The following is a 22,338-nucleotide window of genomic DNA, read 5'->3' as shown; positions in this document are numbered from 1 at the left end:
TCCAGACCTGACAGCCATGCAACTTTAAAGCTGGGCTCCGGAGCTAAACTTTCTCAAACTTTTTCAAGTTCTGAGCGTGCGGCGCAACGTGGATAACGTAATCGGCCCCCTCTCTGGTTACAGAAGAGAACGGCAAAGCATCTGCCGACACCAGCACTTGGTTTCTGCAAGGCTACCCCTCACTCCATCATTCACACACATAGGCCCCCCCCCCTTTTTTTTTTTTTTTTTTTTTTTTTTTTTTTTTTTTTTGCGGTATGCGGGCCTCTCACTGTTGTGGCCTCTCCCGTTGCGGAGCACAGGCTCCGGACACGCAGGCCTAGCGGCCATGGCTCACGGGCTTAGTTGCTCCGCGGCATGTGGGATCTTCCCGGACCAGGGCACGAACCCGTGTCTCCTGCATCGGCAGGCGGATTCTCAACCACTGCGCCACCAGGGAAGCCCCCCCCCCTTTTTTTTTTTTTTAACGTTAAACTAAGTCAGCGACATCAGGCCAAAACAGGGCTCTCTACTCTCACCCCTCCTCTCCAGCTGAGCAAGCTCAGCGCATGGCTGCAGGCCCTGACAGCAGATCTCTGAAAGAACCAGACCATCTCTTGATTTACTGACCAAGATCCACACCTACTCCCACCTTGGGGTGTCTGATAGTGTAATCTGATGGAATCTAGCGGGGAGACTTCCCTGAAGGTTGGGCTCATAGTAATCACATCTAGGGTAGGTTAAGTATTTCTGAAAGGGAGGGGGAAAGTTAACTGTAAATCAATCAACGTTACTCAGGCCGCCTGTCAGTTGCTTTCACTAAAGATGCAGAAATGTACAACCCACAGCTTTAAATCAGGGCTCTCATCACCTGAGCTCCTAGAAATGTAGTAAACACTAAATTTCCCTAAAAAGGATTAAGAGAGAGTTAAAGGAAAAATTTAAGAATATATTTTCCAGTTGCATATCCAGACCTCTGCTTTTTATACTTATGTTCTTTCCCAAATTAGAGTCCAGCACTTTGATCGTTTTGTCCTAAATTAAAATACACCTATTTCAAAACTATAAAATTTCATATACTATCTTCTCCTAGTCTATATTCTTACGAAAGACAGAGATCAAAATCCCAACCATTTATTCTGATACACTTTTCTTAGAGCTTTAGCTCCAAGTACAGAATAAAGTCCTACTGTTTCCACATTCTCTGGCTGCAACATGACCATCCCACCTGTATGAATTCTCCTACAGAGGAACAGATGTGATATTCTTCGTCTCAAGCTTGTACCATACACTCACAGGGGTGGAAATGTTTCAGCCCAGAGGAGGCTTAATGGCTCCCATAAAACTATAAGTAACTCAAAATACTCTGCAGGTAGAAGACCTGGGTTCTTGCTTGTTTACACAACTTGCCCATTATATGACCTTGGACGAGTCATCAGGCTCTGTGAACCTCACTGTGTCTGCTTTAGAGATGAGCAAGAATCTATCACTTTCCCCACCTTCCCAACAGGGTGAAGGTCAAATAAACTAATGGCTGTCACGACAGCATGTGAGTGAGCCTTGGACGGCTCAAGTCCTGGGATCCCGATCTTCCTTCCTCCCTCCCTCCCTCCTTCCTTCCTTTATGTATCAAGGGCTTCCTGTCTGAATTATAAATCGTCCTAGGTATTATGAGGAATACCAAGATAACTCAGAAATTCCCTTAAGAAGCTTAAAACTTTACAGGAAATTATACTTCTATGCATGGTAAGTGATAGGAAAGAAACAGATAATGTGCTTTAAGAGTTACAAGAAGGAAAGAGTACTTCGTGCTTAGTTAGGGGTCCAGGAAAACGTCATGGAGGAAGGGGTATCTAAGCAGGCCCCTGAGATCCAGATAAAATGCGGGTGACCAGAGACGATGGTGAAGAGAGGCACCTCAGTGAAAGGGCTGACAGCCACAAGGGCACAGGGAAGGAAACGCATGGAGCAAACAAAGAAAGAACAAAGTTGAGATCTAGTGCTCCGTGAAAGGCAAGAGAAGGAAATAAAGCTAGAGAGGCAGCCTGGAGCTGGACTGTGGCAGGCCCTGCGGTCAGACTGCGTTTGGATGCCCACGCTGCCCCTGCCCACGACGCCCGTGCACCCACACTCCATGTCTGGATAAACAACACCATGTTCCTCACTCTTCCTGAACTCCCCCCACCCCGCCAGCTAGTCAGTGATCCCTAATATCAGTCACATTTGACCTGCATTAATTCTCACCTGGGTTCCTGAAACAACCTCCTGCCTCTAGTCTCAACCTCCTACAACGGATCCATCCTCCACACTGATGTCAGACGGACCTGAAACGCAATCTCACCACGATTCCTGTGTAGATACTTCAGTGATCTCCCATCACCCACAGATAACATTCCAGAACCTTCCATAAGATGCCAGGTGTGGGCTTCCCTGGTGGCACAGTGGTTGAGAATCTGCCTGCCAATGCAGGGGACATGGGTTGGAGCCCTGGTCTGGGAAGATCCCACATGCCGCGGAGCAACTAAGCCCACACGTCACAACTAATGAGCCTGCGCTCTAAAGCTCATGAGCCACAACTACTGAGCCCACGTGACACAACTACTGAAGCCCGCGTGCCTGGAGCCCGTGCTCCGCAACAAGACAAGCCACCGCCATGAGAAGCCCACGCACCACAACAAAGAATAGCACCCGCTCGCCACAACTAGAAAAAACACCCACGTGCAGCAACGAAGACCCAACACAGCCAAATATAATAAATTTTTTAAAATAATTTTAAAAAATAATTTTAAAAAAAGCTGCCAGGTGTTTGGTGTCCTGGACCCTCTGGAGGCTCTACCTTCTGCTTTTCCCTCACAAGCCCCCTTCACTCCAGCCACACTGACGCCCCTCAAAGTTCCTGAAACCGCCATGCTCTCTTATCCCTCTGACTTCTGAATTTGCTGGTCCTTCTGGATGGAACCTAACTTCCCCCCTCTCCCTGACTAGAAACACCCGCACTTCCCCTTGTAACACTCAGATCATCATTTACCATTGTTCTGGAACTACTAGCCAAGGTAATTAGATCAAAGATAATAAAAGGTTCAAATATTGAAAAAAGGAAGCAAAATTAGCATTTGTAAATATGATTGCATATCTAGAAGACACAAGAGAATCAACTTTTAAAAAGTGAAACAATTACAGAATTCAGTAAAAGAGTATTTCAAAATTTATGTTCAAAAGCCAGTAACATGTCTTCACACAAAAGTTAGAAACTACAATGTCATAGAGTACATATTCCTTTATCAGAGTATAAGATAAAATACCTAAGAAAAAAATTTTCAGGACTTGTGAAGAACCTATATAAAGAAAACTTTAAAATTCTACCAGAAAGACAAATCTTGCTTCCAGATAGCAAGATCTACTGCAATGTAAATCCCCAAGGCATGGATTTTTCTCTGCTTTGTTGATTGACATATTTCAAGTACCAAGAACACTGTCTGGAACATATCAGGCACTCGGTAAGTACCCACTGAATGAATAAATGCCTAAAACTATCTAAAAATTCAATGTGACCAATCGAGATTACAAATAGGATTTATATTTGTATTCTGGGAGAAACTGACAGAGATGTCAACCTCCACTTGAGCAAAAATTCAAGTACTCAGGGTTACTGAAGGCATGGAGAACAAGAAAACCAAAATGTTTCTGGTGGAGCTATAAACTCGTACAGTCTTTTGAAAGGGCTGTTGGTTAATATCTGCCAACATTCAAAATGTGTTTATTCTTTCAGCAATTTCTCAGCTGGAATTAATTCTGTAGATACACTCACACATTTATGTGCAAACACATATGAAAGGATGTCCCTTGCATTACTGTTAGAAAATAGATTTGCGTGTAAGATACACACCTGAACAATGGAATAGTATACAGCCACCCCTAAACCTGAAGTATACTGATACAGAATGAAATGGAAGTAAGCCCATGATCTATTAATAAAGTAAAAAAGGCAAGGCACAGGGGCTTCCCTGGTGGCGCAGTGGTTGAGAGTCCGCCTGCCGATGTAGGGGATGCGGGTTCGCGCCCCGGTCCGGGAGGATCCCACATGCCGCGGAGCGACTAAGCCCATGAGCCATGGCCGCTAGGCCTGCGCGTCCGGAGCCTGTGCTCCGCAACGGGAGAGGCCACAACAGTGAGAGGCCCGCGTACCGCCAAAAAAAAAAAAAAAAAAAAAAAAGGCAAGGCACAGAATACTGTGTATAGTATGATCCCATTTGTGTCCTAAGATTATATAGTTAGGTTTATATAGGAATAGAAACATTCTGGGCGGTTACCTTTGGCAACAGATTCAAAGGAAGAGACAGACAGAAGGAAACTTTACCTCAAGCAAGACAGAAAGGTGCCTGCTGTTGTTTTGCTTGATTTTACCGTTTTACTTCCTCTCAGGCACCCTCACTTCAGGAAGTGTCCTGCCCACCCCCACCCAGGAGTGCTGCCTGGCCCACCCCGTACACTAGGCTGTACAGGGCTACTCATACAATACCCTTCCTCGCTGGCTTCCCAAGTTAGTGAACAGTTCCTTTGAGGGCAGGGCCTGCTTTCCTCTTCTGCTTTCTCAGCACATGGCAGAGTGCCTGGCACACAGGAACCACTTAATAAAGGCGAAAGGAAGGAAGGCGGGAAGGAGGGAGGGAGGGAGGGTGGGAAGGAGGGCCCTACATGAAGATTAACCAGGTGGCAGCACACAGGACTATCTAGAGAAGGTAGAGTCAGGAGACAAGGCCGGCCAGCCGGAAAGAGAGCAACGATTCAGTGTGACGTGGAGAAGACCCCAGCGCTCTCAGGTGGAGGCCTCAGGGTCCGTGAGCCAGACGGCAGGTGTCCTCCAGCTTCAGGTACTTTCAGTGAGAAAGAAGCTGTGGCTGCTGACACACTCCCCGCAAGGCCTCAAGTGCCTCGTGACTCCTGCGAGCAAGGACGAAGCCCTGTGAGCAGCTTCTGACCACACCATCTCGCTGCTGGAAGTACCCAGGGGCCTCAGCCAAAGTCCTGAGCAATCCCTAATGCCTCTCAATCACTTTCGCTGATGATGTTCCTCACAAGGGGTCTGAATGTTAACTGACATAATCCATGGAAAGCACTTAGCATAAAGCACAAGAGGAAGTGCTCAAAATATAAGCTGCTATTATTAACTTGCTTAGAGAATCCTTTCAAGAGTTCAAAGCACCACAACTGCAAAAGTCATCAGAAGTCTTCCATCTCCAACGAGACCCAGGCCTCCCCATTTACTTCTGTAATAAATAAACATACTGTCTTCCTAAGCACATTTAAACTGGAAGCTGCTGCTTCGGTATTTCTTACTTTTGTCATCATTTCAAAATTAAGCTGGCCCTATCAGCCCCGAGTCTTATAGCAGACTCTCATCTTAGAAAGCTCAAATTTAAATAACCTTTACAAATTCAGTACATTTTCCATCATCCCATCCTGATAGCTGGCCCAGGCCTGGTGTGGTTCGCCCCAGAATTCACTTACCACGGAAGGAGGGTCATTCCAGTCTTCATAGGAGATGGCAGCGTACGGATAGATCCGGTCATTGATGATCTGCAGGGTGGCCAGGGCAATGGCTTTGATTGACTGGAAGTACGCTTCCCAGAACCACCGTGCCTGTGAAGAAAACCACACTGTGTGAAGTGAGCAAAGAGAGTGAAGAACTAGATGCTCCATCACAGCCAACTCTGGGTCTGGGTAATTGCCTTATTCCCGAAGAAGAGGGAGACCAAGGCAGAGGCTCCCTGCTGTTCAAGCCAGCTCCATCGGAGTAGGCATTTAACCAAGGCAGTCAAACTAGCACTTGAGCACGTGAAACACACACTGGATTCAATTTAGGTTTGAGAGAAACTACGTGATATTTAAGACGAAATATCAGTGTGTTTAACCAGAGCAAGTTTAGAGTACTTTTTGATATAACATACATAAAGTGCACAGATCTTAAGGGTACAACTCAATGAATTTCTACCTTCAGTACTCTTATAACTACTACCCAGATAAAGATATAGAATATTCCAGTACCCCAGTCAGAACCTCACCCCTCCAAAAGTAATACTTATTCTGATTTCTATTAGCCCACTACTGAATTTCATATTAATGGCATCAAACAGTATTTACTCTTTTGCTCAACACTGTAATACCTAAATCAGATTTTGGTATCAAGTTATGCTGGCCTCATAGAAGGAGCTGAAAAAGTTCTATTCCCTGACAAATGTTATGCAAGGCTGGCATTACTTCTTCCTTGAAAGACTGAGAATTCATCAAAAAAGCCATCTGGGCTACATGGTTTTTTGGTGTGTAAAGGTTTAAAATCATGGATTAATTTTTTTTCATACCCATAAGATTATGCAAATTTTCATGTCAGTGTTGCAGGTAGCATTTTTCAAGGAATATGTTCACTTTACCTAAATTGTTAAATTTATTGGACTAAATGTGTGTCAATGCCTATTTAATGCCTATAGAACCTGTAGTAATACACCTCTCTTCATTCCTGATATTGATAATCTGTGTTTTCTCTTTGTACTTGATCAGTCTTGCTGGATGTTTATCAGTTTTATTATCTTTTCAAAACACCAATGTTCGGCTTTGCTTATTTTCTTTATCTTACATTTTTTTTCTATTTTGTTCCTTTCTGCTCTTATTTTTACTTTCTTCTGTTTTGGGGGACTTTAATTCATCCTGCATTTAGCTTCTTGAGGTTGAAGTTTAGATATTTCAATCTGTCTTCTTTTTTTTTTTTTTTTTTGTGGTATGCGGGCCTCTCACCGTTGCGGAGCACAGGCTCTGGACACGCAGGCCCAGCAGCCATGGCTCACAGGCCCAGCCGCTCCGCGGCATGTGGGATCTTCCCCGACCAGGGCACAAACCCGTGTCCCCTGCATCGGCAGGCGGATTCTCAACCACTGCGCCACCAGGGAAGCCCTCTTTCTTCTTTTTTTTAATACATACATGGTAAAGCTATAAATTTACTTCTATGCACTATTTTAAATGCATCCCACACATTTATATATCATTTTCATTATAATTTAGGTGAAAAATGTTTTTAATTTCCTTTGTGATACTTTCTTTAATCCATGGGCCATTTAGAAGTATGCTGTTTAATTTCCAAACATTTTGGGATTTTCTATTTATCTTTCTGTTACTGATTTCTACTTTGCACTGTAGTCAGAAAACACACGTTATTTCAAAACTTGGCAATTTATTTAAACTTGATTTATGGCCCATTACATAGCTTATTTTTGTAAATGATCTATGTGCACTTTAAAAAAGAATTTTGCCGTTGATGAGTGTAATGTTTTACCACTGTCAAGTACAATAAGTTGATTTTAAGTACTTCCAATATTCTTTATCTTTATTGATTCTTCTCTGCCTGTGTGCATGTGCATGTACATGTGTGTGCGTTGTGTTTACTTCCAAAACTTTTACTTTCAAATTTGTGCCCTCAAAGCTTGTCTCAGGATTGCCTCTTATAAAAAGGATATAAATGGCTTTTAATATTTTATCTGATTCAAAAATCTTTGGCTTCCAATTGTACATATAGTCCATTTACGCTTAATGTAATTTCTGATACAGCAGAGTTTAAGTGTATGCTCATTCTATTTGTTTCATTGAGGTTCACAGATATACCTCCGTGTGGCCCTTTGTGTTTAGCCCACTTAGGATTGGAGAGCTTCTCCAATCTATGATTTGATGTCTCTCCCTGTTTTTAGAAAACTCTCAGTCAATATTTTTTAAAATATTGGTTCTGTCACACTCCTCTTCTTCTAGGACTCCAAATACACATGTACATAAAATGTTTTCACCATGTCCCATATGTCTCTTATTCTCTTCTCTGTATTTTTCCTCTCTGTGCTTCAATCTGGGTGTTTTCTACTAGTTTTTCTTCTGGTCCAATAATCCTTTACCCTTTTTGTGTGTGTGTCTAAGCTGCTATTAAACCAATGTACTGAATTCTTACTTTCCCTTCTTATATTTTACAGTTGCAGAATTTCCATTTGACTTTTTAAAAGATTTCAAAACTTTGTTGAAATCCTCCTTCTTTTCTTCATTATTGAACATTGTTCGTTCCTGACTGGTAACCCCAATATCTGAATAACCTGGAAGTCTCTTTCTATCATCTGTTTCTGCTCTTCATTTTGGTCATTTGGTTTCAATTTCTAGCATGCATCTTGATTTTTTATTGGATGCCAACATTCTGTATTAAAAACCTGTAGAGGTTCTGGATGACCCAGATTATCTGCCTCCTAAGAGTGTAACATACTCTTCTTCTAGCAGCACAGAGAATGCGGTCAGACCACTATAATCCTGTCAGGGGTTGGTTTTAAGTTTTGTCAGGGCCAACTTTTTTCAGCTTGCCCTTACTCTGAACGTGTGGCCTTCTGGGCCTTCAATTAAAGCCTGGGGTATTTACCAGGATCCCTCCATCTTGGCCAGCCTTGAACACTGATCTTTATCTCATCAGTACTATACATGGTTGCTGAAATAGCTACAGAGCTTGTTAGGCTCCCAGCTGTTTCTTTGTGCAGGGATTCTCAGTGTCTTGTTCTGATCGTGTGCACCTCATCAGGGGGCAAACACCTTAAGGGAAGATTGCATGCCCATTTTTTGCTATATCCCCATGGTTCCCTTTCTCCTGGGACTTTGTCCTTCAAATCCCAGATACTTTGGAAGCCCCTAACTCCAACCCGTCAGCCCTGTGGGACTGCTGCTGTCTGCAAAGGCTCCGTACCCTGGGCTGTGAATTAGGAAGGACCCTCGGGGAAGGAGCCAGAATGTGTGCTCCCCTCAATGCGCTCCTGTCTCTCAGGAATTGTCCCTCAGGTCCTGACTGTATGGGCTGCTCTCTGAACTGTTGTTTCATCTACTTTAATAAGCTCTTACACTTCTTTTTCTTTTATTGACAGGAGGGTTACTCCCAAACCAGCTACTGTGTCAGATTCTTCCGAAAGAAGACAGTTTCTTATCCAAGCAGAGTTTAAACTCGGTTCCTAATGAAAGCAGGATACTGGTGTAGACGACCTCTCCAGCTTCATTCGGCCTACGAGTCCACTCAAAATCAGAGACTGTTAGCACTTACTCAAGGGGGCAAACATTTCCAAGTTTAGCCTGAGAAATTGGAAGTGTAACCAAAATAGGTGGAGGAAAAAGACACTTTCTCGTTCAGACTTACTGACTTTGGTTCTGTTTCCTGGGCAAGTCCTCTATTCATTAGTTAAAGCCAAGGATAACTTCTGAGTTATATGACAACTGTTGTTTCCACTAACATTAAGAAGAAGGCGAAGCATCCCAATGAGAATTTATCCTACTCAAAGAAAATCCGAAACAGATTTAGCTTCCAAGGGCATCTGACTGAAGCTGTCCTGTGGTCTGCCATCTGGGTACAGCCTGGGGGCCTGCTGGCTGCCTGCTGCTGCTGCTTCTTAGATACACTCCACTCGCTCCAATCTCCTTCCTGCTCAGTCATCTTGCTGCTTTCCCTCCCATCATCCAGCCAAAATATCTACCGTTCATGAGACCTGAAGGAATCCATCTTCTCTGTGAGACCTTTACTGAGGTTGAGCGCCCCCAACATCAACCATCTTCCCTCACTGTGAAACACCACAGCATTTACAGCCTTCACCTTATAGGTCAGGTCTCTTATATTCTGTTCTATCACCGTTTTGCTGCTATTTCGGATGATCACGTTTCTCTCTCCAGCTAGACTGTGAATTCCTTTGGTGTGGAAACTGGCATTCTTTTATTAGTATCCCTGTAAATGTTAGAACGTTTTCCCCGTTGCGAAGCGCTTGTGTACCCATGGTCTCATTTGCTCTTTATTACCAGTTTGTCACTTATTTGGGGCAGATGCAAATCTCATTTTATATGTGAGGAAACTGAGACACAAAGCTGTTAAGTGGCGGTGTCACCACTCATGAATCCTAACGCTAAAGTCAGACCTTTTCCTACCCCGTTCTAGAGTATGAAGAGTACCAGCACACAGTAAGTTTCAGGAAACGGTCCTCTACCAAGGAACTGAGAGGAGTAAAAATTCACTGAGAAGCGTGAGCCCACACATAAACACACACAGCTTAAATATTTACCTCCTTTTCTACCCAAATGGGTCCATCATCATAGGTTATTTTACTTTAAATCACACCACACTCAAACTTAAGCATTCCAAAGCTGTACGTTCACACTGAATCACAGCAGAGACAGCAGCGTTGAGGATTTATAGGAAACAATGACGGTAACAAATCCACCTAGAATACCAGCCAACGGCACAAGTGTAGGACAGCGCTTCTGATTTAGGATGTCTCAAATCATCTAGCCCTGTCCACCAAATGACAATTTCTCTCAGAAAGGAAGCAAGCTTTGCCAATAACCATAGTTCAAGTGTCTCAGCCCGAGGATAAGTGAACTCTGCAGGCTTAATTATTTCTGCAGGACCGCTTTAACACCTTGAAGTGTTCAGACGGCAAAATTTACAGCCCCTCCAGGACTCAGCACCGGCCACTTTTCGGCAGAGAGGAAGGAGTTTTCGGCTATGCTGGCAATACATGAAAAGCACCAGTGCTCCCATGCAGTGAGCAAATGCAAATGCTTATTATGTTTTGAGGGTTTTCTCCCCCCTAAACCAGGGGCCACACTTATCTCTATCTGAAAAGTGTAAATGAGGGCTTCTTCCACAGCTCTGCAAATTCCCTCGGCACTCTACACCGTGGATCTACACAACCGAAAGCTAAGTCACATATGAAATGGTCATAAAGATAACCTTCGACAAAGCATTTAGCTTTTCTTCATTAAACAGATACCATGGTAATTTTGTAAAATGTGCATATTTCAAAGTATAAGAACTACAAAGTTCCTATGATGCTTTCAAATATTAGAATCATAAAGCAAAGGGCAAGGATTGGGCCAACTTAAAACTAACTTAAGCGAATAAATACTTCAAATTGAAACTGCTACTTTGGTTTAATTTCTTTGATTTTCAGTAACATAAAGCCAACAGGATTAGCAATAACAAGTGTTTAAAGGAAGCCCGCACAGTATGGTAGAAGGAGCCACGGCGATGAGTACCTTGCACAATTTTAAGTGACTTAATCCCTCTGTTTTTTGAATCTATGAGATGGAGACCACACCACCTTTCTCGTGGAGCTGAAGATCCAGTGAGATGAGGGCTGTAAAGCTCCTTGCCCAGTGCCGGTGCAGAACAGATAATCAGAACACGTTAGCTCTCTGCTCGACACTTGGCATCCATCCTGTCCCCTCAGGGTCTTTGTCACTTATGTTAGAATACACTCAGCACTGTTTTGGGGTGGGAAGGGAGGAAGGGGAAGAGGAGAGACAGAATGGGATCTAAACATTACACTCCATTCATCTCAATTCTTGAAGCCAGTAAAGAAATCCAACTGGTCACAGAACAGAGTTAGATATAATAAAAATAAATCAAGTACGAGTGTGACAGACCTTTATACTGAAAAGTACAGCAACCAATGACATGCCCCTTCTACCTGAATCTCTAAGCTTGCAAGGAAGAGGCCAGCACTCCTCTGGAAACTGTGAGGGTGGGAACACATCTGGTTTTGCTCACGACTGGTCTTGCAGCCCCTAGCACAGTGCCTGTCAAGGAGTGGGCAGTCAAACGTTTGTTGAAAGAACAAATCCATCTCCCTCACAGGCATCACATGCATCTCACGGGACTTTCCAAATCTTCTAACTACCAGCCCGTGACCTTAAAGGGGGAAGACCATCATTTAATAATAATGACCGCATCTTGTATACAGAATTTTAAAAGGTAAAAGATGGGGGAAATGGATTTGAGGGGAAAAAAAGGAAAATCTGTTTCTGGGTGAAACAGCAAGGCAGCAATGGGATTGTAAGTTCCCCTTCTATTACGCACGTGAAGACCACGCGAGGGAGAAACGGTTCTTAAAACCATGCCACGCCAGTCTGTTCCTAGTGGACAGGCTATCCAACCATTCAAAGACTATACAGAAGGACAAGAACCCGAGGATCCCTAGTGGTCCAAGAGCATCTGCCTCCCAAAGCAGTGACGGCTTTACAGCACCCTTCAGTCAGCAGCCAACGGTGCAATGCCCTTTCCATCAGAACCTCCTGAATGTGACCCACGTCAACAGGCTTCATTTTAGTACATTAAAGGACTTTCCTAATGAAAACCACAACATAAAATGATAAACCAGCCGGCTAAGCCGCTGTCCCAAATCCCAAGAGGTAGCACTGTCCAAACACCCGACAACGACATGCAGCTGTGGATCAGTAGGTGCCCCAATGCTGCTCTATTTCCCCACCCCCCACCCACTGGTTGGTCACAGCGTAAAGGATCTGCTTCTGCTTAGGATGCAGAAAGCCACAAGGGAACATGGAATCCACCATAACGATGAGAAAACGGCACCAGGTACCCCACGATCACCATAACTTGTCTTGGGCCAACTGGCGAGCTATGGTCATAAGGCAATCAGGGAAACCAAATTCCAAAGAGTGACATCCAGGAGCAACGGGACACTCAAACTATTTCAGCTTTGGAAAAGCAGAGAAGGTAGGGGTGGCTACTGTAAAAGCAGCCTCAAGATACAGCTAAAATTTTAACCAGTTCCTCAAACGGAGTGTGGGCTAGTAGGGCAGTTTGGAAGTTCTAGACATAAGCAGGACACCCTCCCACCAGCAACTCAGAGGGACACTGCCCTGGTGGCAGGGGCAGAAGCAAAAGCCACCTGCCCCTGAAGGACAACCAGGTAAACTCACTCAGACCAGGCTCCCACACGGATACAGCGCAGAGGTCAGCTACCACCAAGGGAGGGGCAGGAAACTCCCTCCAGCCTCAGACGCCCACAGACAGAGGGTAGACTCCAGCTGCCCAGGGGGAGGAGCAGGAATGCTGAGAAAGCCCCACCTCCAAGGCCCCAGCAAGCGAGCCCGCCAGTCTGCGGCTGGACCGGGGGAACAGGATCCTACCGCGCCACCACGAGCCCGGCACCACACACGAGCAAGGGAGGCCTGCCCGCGGACGGACGGGGAGCAAGGCCTCTTGTGTGGCACAGGTGGGCAGGGCCTGCTGAAAGTGGAGGGCGAGGCTGAAACTCTGAGGGAAACCCCTAGGACCTCATGCCCCACACAAGAACAAGGTGACCACCAGCAGCCTCTGAAGTGTGTGGTGCTGGAGGTAAGTCTAGCAAGGGACAGACCCAAACCCACCTTGACTACACACTAGACTGAGTCAACCTCCCATGCTAACAGCTCACAGAAGAGGTCTGCCCATTTCTGGACATGACATTTACTTTAGGTCTCCTGTTTTTCTAACACACAACGTCCATCATTCAATCAACATTTATCGGAAACAAAATGCCAAAGGAAACAATCCACCGTCAAAACATAAAGCCACCAGCAGAACCAGACCCAAAGATGACCAAGATGTTGGAACTACTAGATAAACTAACTATAGTTAATATGTTGAAGGAACTAGTAAAAAAGGCAGACCACTTACATGAACAGATGGCAGATGGGAGTATTCAGAAGAGAGATGAAAACTATTTTTTAAAAAAAGAGCCAAATGAAAATGCTAGAAGTAAAAAACATAGTATCATAGAATTTCTTCAATTGGTTTATCAGCACAGTAGATATAGCAAAGGAAAGAAATACTGTAGTGAACTTGAAAATAAAAAAGAAATTATCCAAATCAAAATGCAAAGAGAAAAAGAATATAAGAAAACAGAACAGAGCACCCAAGAACTGCAGAACCATATCTAATGTTCTTACAGTAGCTGTAATTGGAGTTCCAGAAGAGGGGTAGGAAACAAGGCAACAGATACATCTAAAGAAATAATGGCTAAGAATTTTCCAAAATGAATGAAAAACAATAAAACAGACTGAATAAGTGCAGAGAACCAAGACAGAGTAAACAAAGCATTCGCCTTCTCCCTCAGGAAGTTTAAGAAACAGCTGCATCGTTAAAGATGCAAAAGCACTTCTGCCTCTGAGCAACCTGAGAGATTCAAGAGATCTGAGGACAGGAGATTCTCTCTCAGCTTACTACACGGACAGAACCATATATCTCAGGTGAAGGGCTGGAAAATAGTTCCACGCCTCATGGATTAATTTTTCAAAGCTGTGTCTGAAGAGGAATCTGAAAACTTCCAAAGGGATTCCAAGTCTTTCCAAGCACCAATGCACCACAGGCTGATGAGTTCCTTTTCATTTGTTTGCTGTGACAAATGGAACCAATGAGCATTCCTACTCTTGCTCCAAAGCCTCCTATGCAGCAAACTCTGCAGGGTTGGTTACACTGGCCCTCTTCCTCGCTACCTTCCCGCACAGATGAGTGGGCAAGAGCAGGGAGCCCAGTGCCCTTGTTGCCTAACCTCAGGGCAGCCTGGAGGCAGCAGAGACAGGCTCGGAACAACTTCCACCTGGCAGCCGAAGTCACGCCCTGGTGAGGTCAAGTGACAATCCGAGCATCCCGATTCCTAGTTGAGAACTACTGCAAGACTGGCTTTTTGTTTATTCTTTTGCTTACCCCATTTTTATAAACGTAAGAGTTACAAGACAACGTGCTTAAAATTAGGGGAAAAAAAATATCAACAAAACCCCTCAGGGGCACTTCTCATGGACGGAAGGTTTTATAAAAATGTACTAGGCCTGTGTTGTCAGTTTTTCTAGAGGAGAAGAGGAAGTTCACTAACATTTGATACCTTTACTCAATGATTCAACAGCCAATAATAAAAAGGATTTACCACCTTTAAAATAAAGAGAGATTTCTGAAGCAGAAAAGGTTAATATATCAGGAATTTATCAGCACTCCATTTTTTTCTTTACTTACAATATTTATTTTGTTAATTACATTTAAAATACCTTACTCCATAAAATCTGAGAGTGCTTTTTTTCAGTCCCGCACTCATGAAGCTACTTTACTCGCCCTCTCCACCCGCATCTTCCACCTGAAAGTCCCCGAAGCCCCTGGAGGCACTTTTCCATCATCTAGCGCAGTGTCCCCAGGCCCATCATCTCAATTACTTGATCACAGCACCTGAGGAAGCCACATATACCACTCACTGAACTTTCCTCAAAGCCAGAGACATCTGTTCACGTAACAGTAGCAGAGTTCATTGCACAATTTTTTGGTAGGTGTAAAATTTTTTTTATTTCTTTACCATGCAAACTTGTAATTGCTTTCTTTTTAACTTTTCATTTTGAAATAATTTTAGAGAACAGTTGCAATGGTAGTACAGAGAGTTCCCGAGTACCCTCACCCAGCTTCTCCCAATGTTAACATCTTGTATCACCACGGTACAACGATCAAAACTAAGACGTTCACATTTAGTTAATTCTATTAACTCAGCTACAGACTTCTGTTTTCTTTTTGGATTTTCCCAGTTTTCTTCTAGGGTCACTTTTCTGTTTCAGGATCTAATCCAGGACACTGCATTGCACTGGGTTGTCATGCTTCCTTAGTTTCCTCCCATCTGTGACAGTCTCTCCGTCTTTCCTTGTAGTTCCTGACCTTGACACTTTGGCCTAGTGTGGTCAGGAATTTTGCAGAATGTCCCTCAATCTGGGTTGGTTTATTAATTAGACTGGACAGAGCTGATGTGCTTTTCTCTTTACTTCATATCGGGGGACACATGGTATCACCGTGACTTATTACAGGGGAAGTTCACCTTGATCCCCTGGTTAAGGTGGGGTTTGCCAGGTTTCTCCACTGTAAAGCCACCGTCCCCATTTCATAATCTATGCGTTAGAAGCAAGTCACTATATTCGGACTGTATTCAAAGGGAGGATAATTAAGCTCCACCTCCTGGAGGAGGGAGTTTCAAGGAATTTAGCACACCATTTTTAGCGTTCTTTAAAAGGACTAAAAACTATGAAATTCTATTCACCAAGTATTATACATATGTTAGCTACTCTATGTATACACAGTACAGGATTTTATTAAAATCCTTAAGCCTAGGGGGATTTGTGGCTTATGGAAATATTAAAACTTTTCTTTTCTCAATAATTTCACTAAATAAAAAATCTGACATTTGCCTTAAATGTTAGGTTGAAGACTGATAACATATCTCATCTATTGAAAAGAGAAAAGTGTATAGCCAGTTTTTATTAAAAATCTTAAGAGACTGGGCTTCTCTCATGGCGCAGTGGTTAAGAATCCGCCTGCCAATGCAGGGGACACGGGTTCGAGCCCTGGTCCAGGAAGATCCCACATGCCGCGGAGCAACTAAGCCCGTGCACCACAACTACTGAGCCTGCGCCCTAGAGCACGCGTGTCACAACTACTGAAGCCCGCGCACCCAGAGTCCGTGCTCCACAATGAGGAGCCACCATAATGAGCAGCCACCACAATGAGAAGCCCACGCACCGCAATGAAGAGTAGCCCCTGCTCGCGACAACTACGGAAAGCCCACCGCAGCAACGAAGACCAAACACAGCCAAAAACAAAATTAAACAACAACAACAACAACAAAATCTTAAGAGATGAAATCTACTGAGACCTCAAATATTTCCTAATTTCAATTGCTTCTTGTCTCATATTTTAACTTTACTCTGATATACACACAGAATTACCATCCAAAAATAAAGTAAGCACCCAATTTGATAATTTGGAAAAGAATTAAAGAAACATAAGGAAACTAGTAGAAGCAATAAGAAAACAGAAAAAGAAAGGAATTTGAAAAGAAATCCAAGAGCTTTCCATTGATTGGCTATTAAGAAAATCCTAGAGGATCAACTAAAAACCTATCAGAGCAAATACGGAAGTTCAGTTAAGTGGCCAGCTACAAAATAGTGTTCAAAATAAATAAAACAAAAAACCAAAACTCTTATATCCCAGCAATACCCAGTGAGACTGTGTACACACACACACACACACACACACACACACACACACACACACACACACACACACACATTAATGGCAAAGTTCATCCCACTACCCCAACTTCTCACAGTCCAGATTACTATTAGTCCTCCTGACAGATGTTAGTTGCCTCCCCAGCATCCATTACCTTCCTTATCTTTACTAACAAAACCAGCTTAAAATACTAAATTTTCCACCCTCTTGTGCGGCAATGGATGACCGTGTGACACAGTACTGGTACAGCCCCTGGGTATGTGAGTTTTCCTAACTAAAAAGATGAAGTCTTTTAAGGGTAAGCCTTTTGGTTTTTTCCCTTGGCCTTCTCCCTCTGCTTGCCTGGAATGCAGACATGATTGGCTGGAATTGAAGCAGACATACTATAACTGAAAAGACAAAGCCAGCATGCTGATGGTGATGAAGCAGAAACAGAGAAAGAAGCCTGCTTCTCTGACGGCATCACTGAATCACTACACTTGCCCTGGATGGATTACCTACTTCCAGATTTCTTTTAATGTGAGACATACAAACCCTGACTTCTTTAGCTATGGTTAGTGGAGTTTTCTTCTATATTTAGTTACATATCCTCCTGATACTGTCCTCTTATGTGAAGACCATAAGATAGCCTTCATTTCCCTAAACACAAAAGCAATCATTATTTGCAGATGATAGGATTTTATATCTGGAAGACTCAAGAGAATCAGCTAGAAATATGCAAACTAATTACAGAATCCAGGAAGGTGGGTAATTGCAAAATACACATAATAAAATTAGTTTAATTCCATCTCTAGTTATGTTACAGAAGGTTGCAAAAGACCACCGGACCACGTGTCCCATGACAAGAAAACGAGACAAAGTGTTTCAGCCAAAATTCAAATTTTCTTTAGAGCCAAAGAGTTTGTATTCTAATCTTGCTATAACATCTCTTACTAGTTTAGTAGTTTGTAGATTCCTTTGGCTTTTCTGGATACACAAACATGTCATCTCCAAATAAAGATAGTTTTCCTTTTTCTTTTCCAATTTTTATGCCTTTTATTTATTTTTCTTTTGCACTGTCTAGGACCTTCAGTACAATACAGAGCACAAGTGGAGAGAGTAGACATCTTTGACATGATCCCAATTTTAGGAGAAGGCGTTCAGTACTTAACCAGTAAGTATAATGTTAGCTATAAGTTTTTTATAAATATCCTTTACCATGTTACAGGAGTTCCTTTCTATTCCTCCTTTAGCTGAGAGTTCTCAAGAATGATTGCTGAATTTTATCAAATGATTTTTTTCCTACATTTTTAAGATGATCAGGTAGGTTTTTATCCTTCATTTTGTTAATGTGAGAAGGTACAGTAATTAAATTTTTAATGTTAAACCAATCTTATATTCCTGACCTCATTTAGTTATGATAGATATCTCTTTTTATATACTGCTAGGTTCAATTTATATTTTTTTGTTTAGGATTTATGCAGTCACATTAATGTGGGATAGCTGCCTGACAGAAATGATTATAAGATGCACCATTATTTTATGTAACACTAAGAAAGAAGAAGCTTCCAATTAAGATATGATACAATGCTAAAACAATATCAATTTTAACACAATCTGACATCAGAGATTTTGAAGTGTAAAAAAATAAGGGTCTGAGAATCAATTAAACATGGTATATACTTTTTCACTTGACCCTCACAACAATCCTATATGAAAAGAGATAATACTACAGACAAGAAAACAAGGTTCAGAAAGATTAACAGTAACTTGCTCACGGTCCCAAAGCTGATAACTGAAGATCCAGAACACAAAGCCATTTTGTCTAGCTCTGAAGTCCATGTTCTTTTTCATCATGGTACTGATGAAAACACAAACTGCCTTAAAGGATAAATCCAGAGCTGCAGCTAGGCTTTGAATCAGGTTGGGTTTAACCTATTAATGCTTTTCCCCAACACAGATTTCTCTGAACAACATTAAACAGAACTTCATTCACAAACACCTCACTAAGGCAGTATCATTAATAATACCACATGTGCAAATATTTAAGAATGATTAAATGATTCCAAAGTGTAGGGCTTCCCTGGCAGCGCAGTGGTTGAGAGTCCGCCTGCCGATGCAGGGGACGCGGGTTCGTGCCCCGGTCCGGGAGGATCCCACGTGCCGCGGAGCGGCTGGGCCCGTGAGCCGTGGCCGCTGAGCCTGCACATCCGGAGCCTGTGCTCCGCAACGGGAGAGGCCACAGCGGTGAGAGGCCCGAGTACCGCAAAAAAAAAAAAAAAAAAAAAAAAAAAAACCACCAAAGTGTATGAATGTGATGTTTCCCAGGGAAACCAGGAATTGTGCCACATCATTAGCGAAGTGAGTATCAACTGGAGGATGGGCAGCAACTTAGAATCTTGTTGGTGACAACAACTTCAAGACATGTGGTAGAAAAAGCACCAGAGTAGGACAGATCTGCTTCTACTTTGGGTTCTGCCATTAAACAGTAAATAAATGTTGACAAGTCATTTAACTTTCTGGGTCTCAGTCTTCATACCTTAAAATTAAAACAGGATTACATGTCTTAAGGACTCTTCCACACTTGAAATTCAGTGATTCTCCAGCCAGATGCCTGTCTCCTCAACTCAAAAACTGTACTCCAAGACTCATCTTCTCTGCCTGACATTCAAGGTCCTCCACAATCTGTGGTAAGGGAAATACCCAACGCCAGCCCGCTCTAGCCATCCTGACCCACCTAAAGGTGGGGTGGGTGGTGATAAAACAAAACAAGAGGGCTTCCCTGGTGGCGCAGTGGTTGAGAATCCGCCTGCTGATAACAAAACACCACACCTATGCATATCATATTGAAACTTCAGAAAATCAAATATTAAAAGAATTCCTGAAAGAAGCCAGAGGGAAAAAACACCTTACCTATAGAGTAGCAAAGGTAACAATTACATCTGACTTCTTCTCAGAAACCACACAAGCAAGAAGAGAGTGAAGTGACACGTATAAAGTGTTAAGAGAAAAAACCCACCAACACAGAATTTTATACCCTGGAAAACTACCCTTCAAGAGTGAAGGAGGGCTTCCCTGGTGGCGCAGTGGTTGGGAGTCCGCCTGCCGATGCAGGGGACACGGGTTCGTGCCCCGGTCCGGGAGGATCCCGCGTGCCGCGGAGCGGCTGGGCCCGTGGGCCGTGGCCGCTGGGCCTGCACATCCGGCCGCGTCCGGAGCCTGTGCTTCGCAACGGGAGAGGCCACGGCGGTGAGAGGCCCGTGTATCACCAAAAAAAAAAAAAAAAAAAAAAAAAAAAAAAAAAAAAAAAGAGTGAAGGAGAAATAAAGAATTTCTCAAACAAAAATTGAGAAAATTTGTTGCCAGTAGTCCTGCCTTGCAAGAAATGTTAAAAGAAGTTCTTCAGATAGAAGGAAAATGATGAGGGTCAGAAAAAGATGCACATAAAGAAAGGAAGAGCATCGTAAAATTAAAACTTTCACTTAATTAAAACTAAAACTTTCACTTTTCTTATTCTTAATTGATCTAACAGATAACAATCTATTCAAAATACTAATAGCAAGAAATTTATTCGATTATGTATATATATATGTATACGTGAAATGAATGACAGCAATGATACGAGGGACAAGAGGAAGAATTAGGATTTTGTTAATATAAGGAAGGTCCTTCCACTATCCCTGAAGCAGGGATATTTGAAAATGGATTCGGATTTGATATAAATGTATAGTGCAAACTCTAGGCCGACCACTAAAAAAGTATTGAAAAAGAAGTGTAATTCACATGCTAAGAAAGTAGAGAAAATGGAATCATATAAAATACACAATTAAAACCACAAAAGACATAAAATGTGTCGAAGACAAAAATAGGAACAAAGAACAAAACCAACAAATAGAAAATAGTAACAAATATGGTCAATGTTAATCCAACTATGTCAATAATCACTTTAAATGTTAATGGTCTAAGTACATCAATTAAAAGCTTGTCAGAGTGGATCAAAAAACAAGACCCAACTGTACATTGTCTATAAGAAACCCACTTTAAATACAATGACACATATAAACTAAAAGTAAAGGGATGGAGAAAGGTATAGCAATGCTAACACTAATCCAAAGACAGTGGGAGTAGCTATATGAATTTCAGACAGAGCAGACTTCAGAACAAGGAAAATTACAAGGCATCAAGAGCGGCATTACATAATGATAAAAAGGTCAGTGCTCTCCAAGAAGACGTAGCAATCCTCAATGTGTACGCAACCGGCAAAAGAGCATCAAAATACATGAGGCAAAAATTGACAGAACCTCCAAGAGAAAGAGATGAATCCACTACTAGAGCTGGAGATTTCAACACCCATCTGTCAGAAGTGGACAGACCCAGCAGGCAGAAAATCAGTAAGGACATAGTTGAACTTACTAACAGCACCAAATAATCGACATCTATAGACTATTTCATCCAACAATAGCAGACTATACATTCTTCTCAAGCTCACAAGTAACATTCACCAAGACAGACCTCATTCTGGGCCATAAAACAGACTCGAGCAAACGTGAAAGAACAGAAATCATATGATGTCTGCACTCAGACCACAATGGAATTAAATTAGAAACAGTGACATGGGGCTTCCCTGGTGGAGCAGTGGTTAAGAACCCGCCTGCCAACGCAGGGGACATGGGTTCGAGCCCTGGTCCGGGAAGATCCCACATGCCGCGGAGCAACTAAGCCCACGAGCCACAACTACTGAAGCCTGCGCACCTAGAGCCCGTGAGGCACAAGGAAGAGCAGCCCCTGCTCGACATAGCTAAAGAAAGCCACACGCAGCAACGAAGACCCAATGCAGCCAAAAATAAATAAATAAATGTATCAAAAAAAAAAGAGAAAGAATGACATGGAGGAAATAAGTCATTATACATTTGTTAACACCCACAGAATGTACAATACCAAGAGGGAACCCTAACACAGACTATGGACTTTGAGAGATAAGTATGTGTCAGTATAGGTTCAACCGTAACAAATGAACCACTGTCGTGCACTGTTATGGGGCAGGCTGTGGGAACAGGGGGTATAGGGGAACTCTCTCTACATTTTGCTTAATTTTGCTGTGAACCTAAAACTGCTCTGAAAAATAAAATTTAGTAATTAAAAAAAAAATCCTACCTGTACTTCATTTTATCTCAAAATTACACTGAGGCCCTTTTTAAAATTCATCTGACAATTTTTACACAAGAGTTATTAGCATCTATTCTCTGCCCCACTGTTATCTCATGGGGGCAAAAAACCCATCTTCCCAGCTAGATTAAAAACTCTTTGATGGCCCACAGTACAAAGCAAAACTTACCAGGCCCCACTCAAGGGCAAGGATTCAAAAACTCAGCCCCTAAATACTACAGATTTAGGGCAGTGGGTTTCTGCGGGTTCTCACCACCTCTCTCCACTGGTATCCTGCAGTTCCTCTAGCGTAAGGCTCAGCTATCTTGGGAAACTGGAACAGACTAAGGTGATAGATCGCCATCCTCAAT

The 22,338-nt window shown here is 42.8% G+C and overlaps 1 protein-coding gene across 2 annotated transcripts in view; it reads right to left on the bottom strand.

Annotated features, from left to right (window-relative positions):
- Window positions 1-22,338, bottom strand: part of EXT2 (exostosin glycosyltransferase 2) — a 131,250-nt gene that overhangs the window by 65,481 nt on the left and 43,431 nt on the right. For both annotated transcript variants that reach the window (XM_059069922.2, XM_067037051.1), the window contains exon 8: window positions 5,488-5,619. In XM_059069922.2, coding sequence (XP_058925905.2) covers window positions 5,488-5,619 — 132 coding nt within the window. The remainder of the gene's footprint in view (window positions 1-5,487; window positions 5,620-22,338) is intronic.

The sequence above is a fragment of the Kogia breviceps genome, chromosome 7 (assembly GCF_026419965.1).
Source record: "Kogia breviceps isolate mKogBre1 chromosome 7, mKogBre1 haplotype 1, whole genome shotgun sequence".
Classification (NCBI taxonomy): domain Eukaryota; kingdom Metazoa; phylum Chordata; class Mammalia; order Artiodactyla; family Physeteridae; genus Kogia; species Kogia breviceps.
Note: the sequence above shows the minus strand (reverse complement) of the source record. Positions and strands in the feature narration are given on the sequence as shown.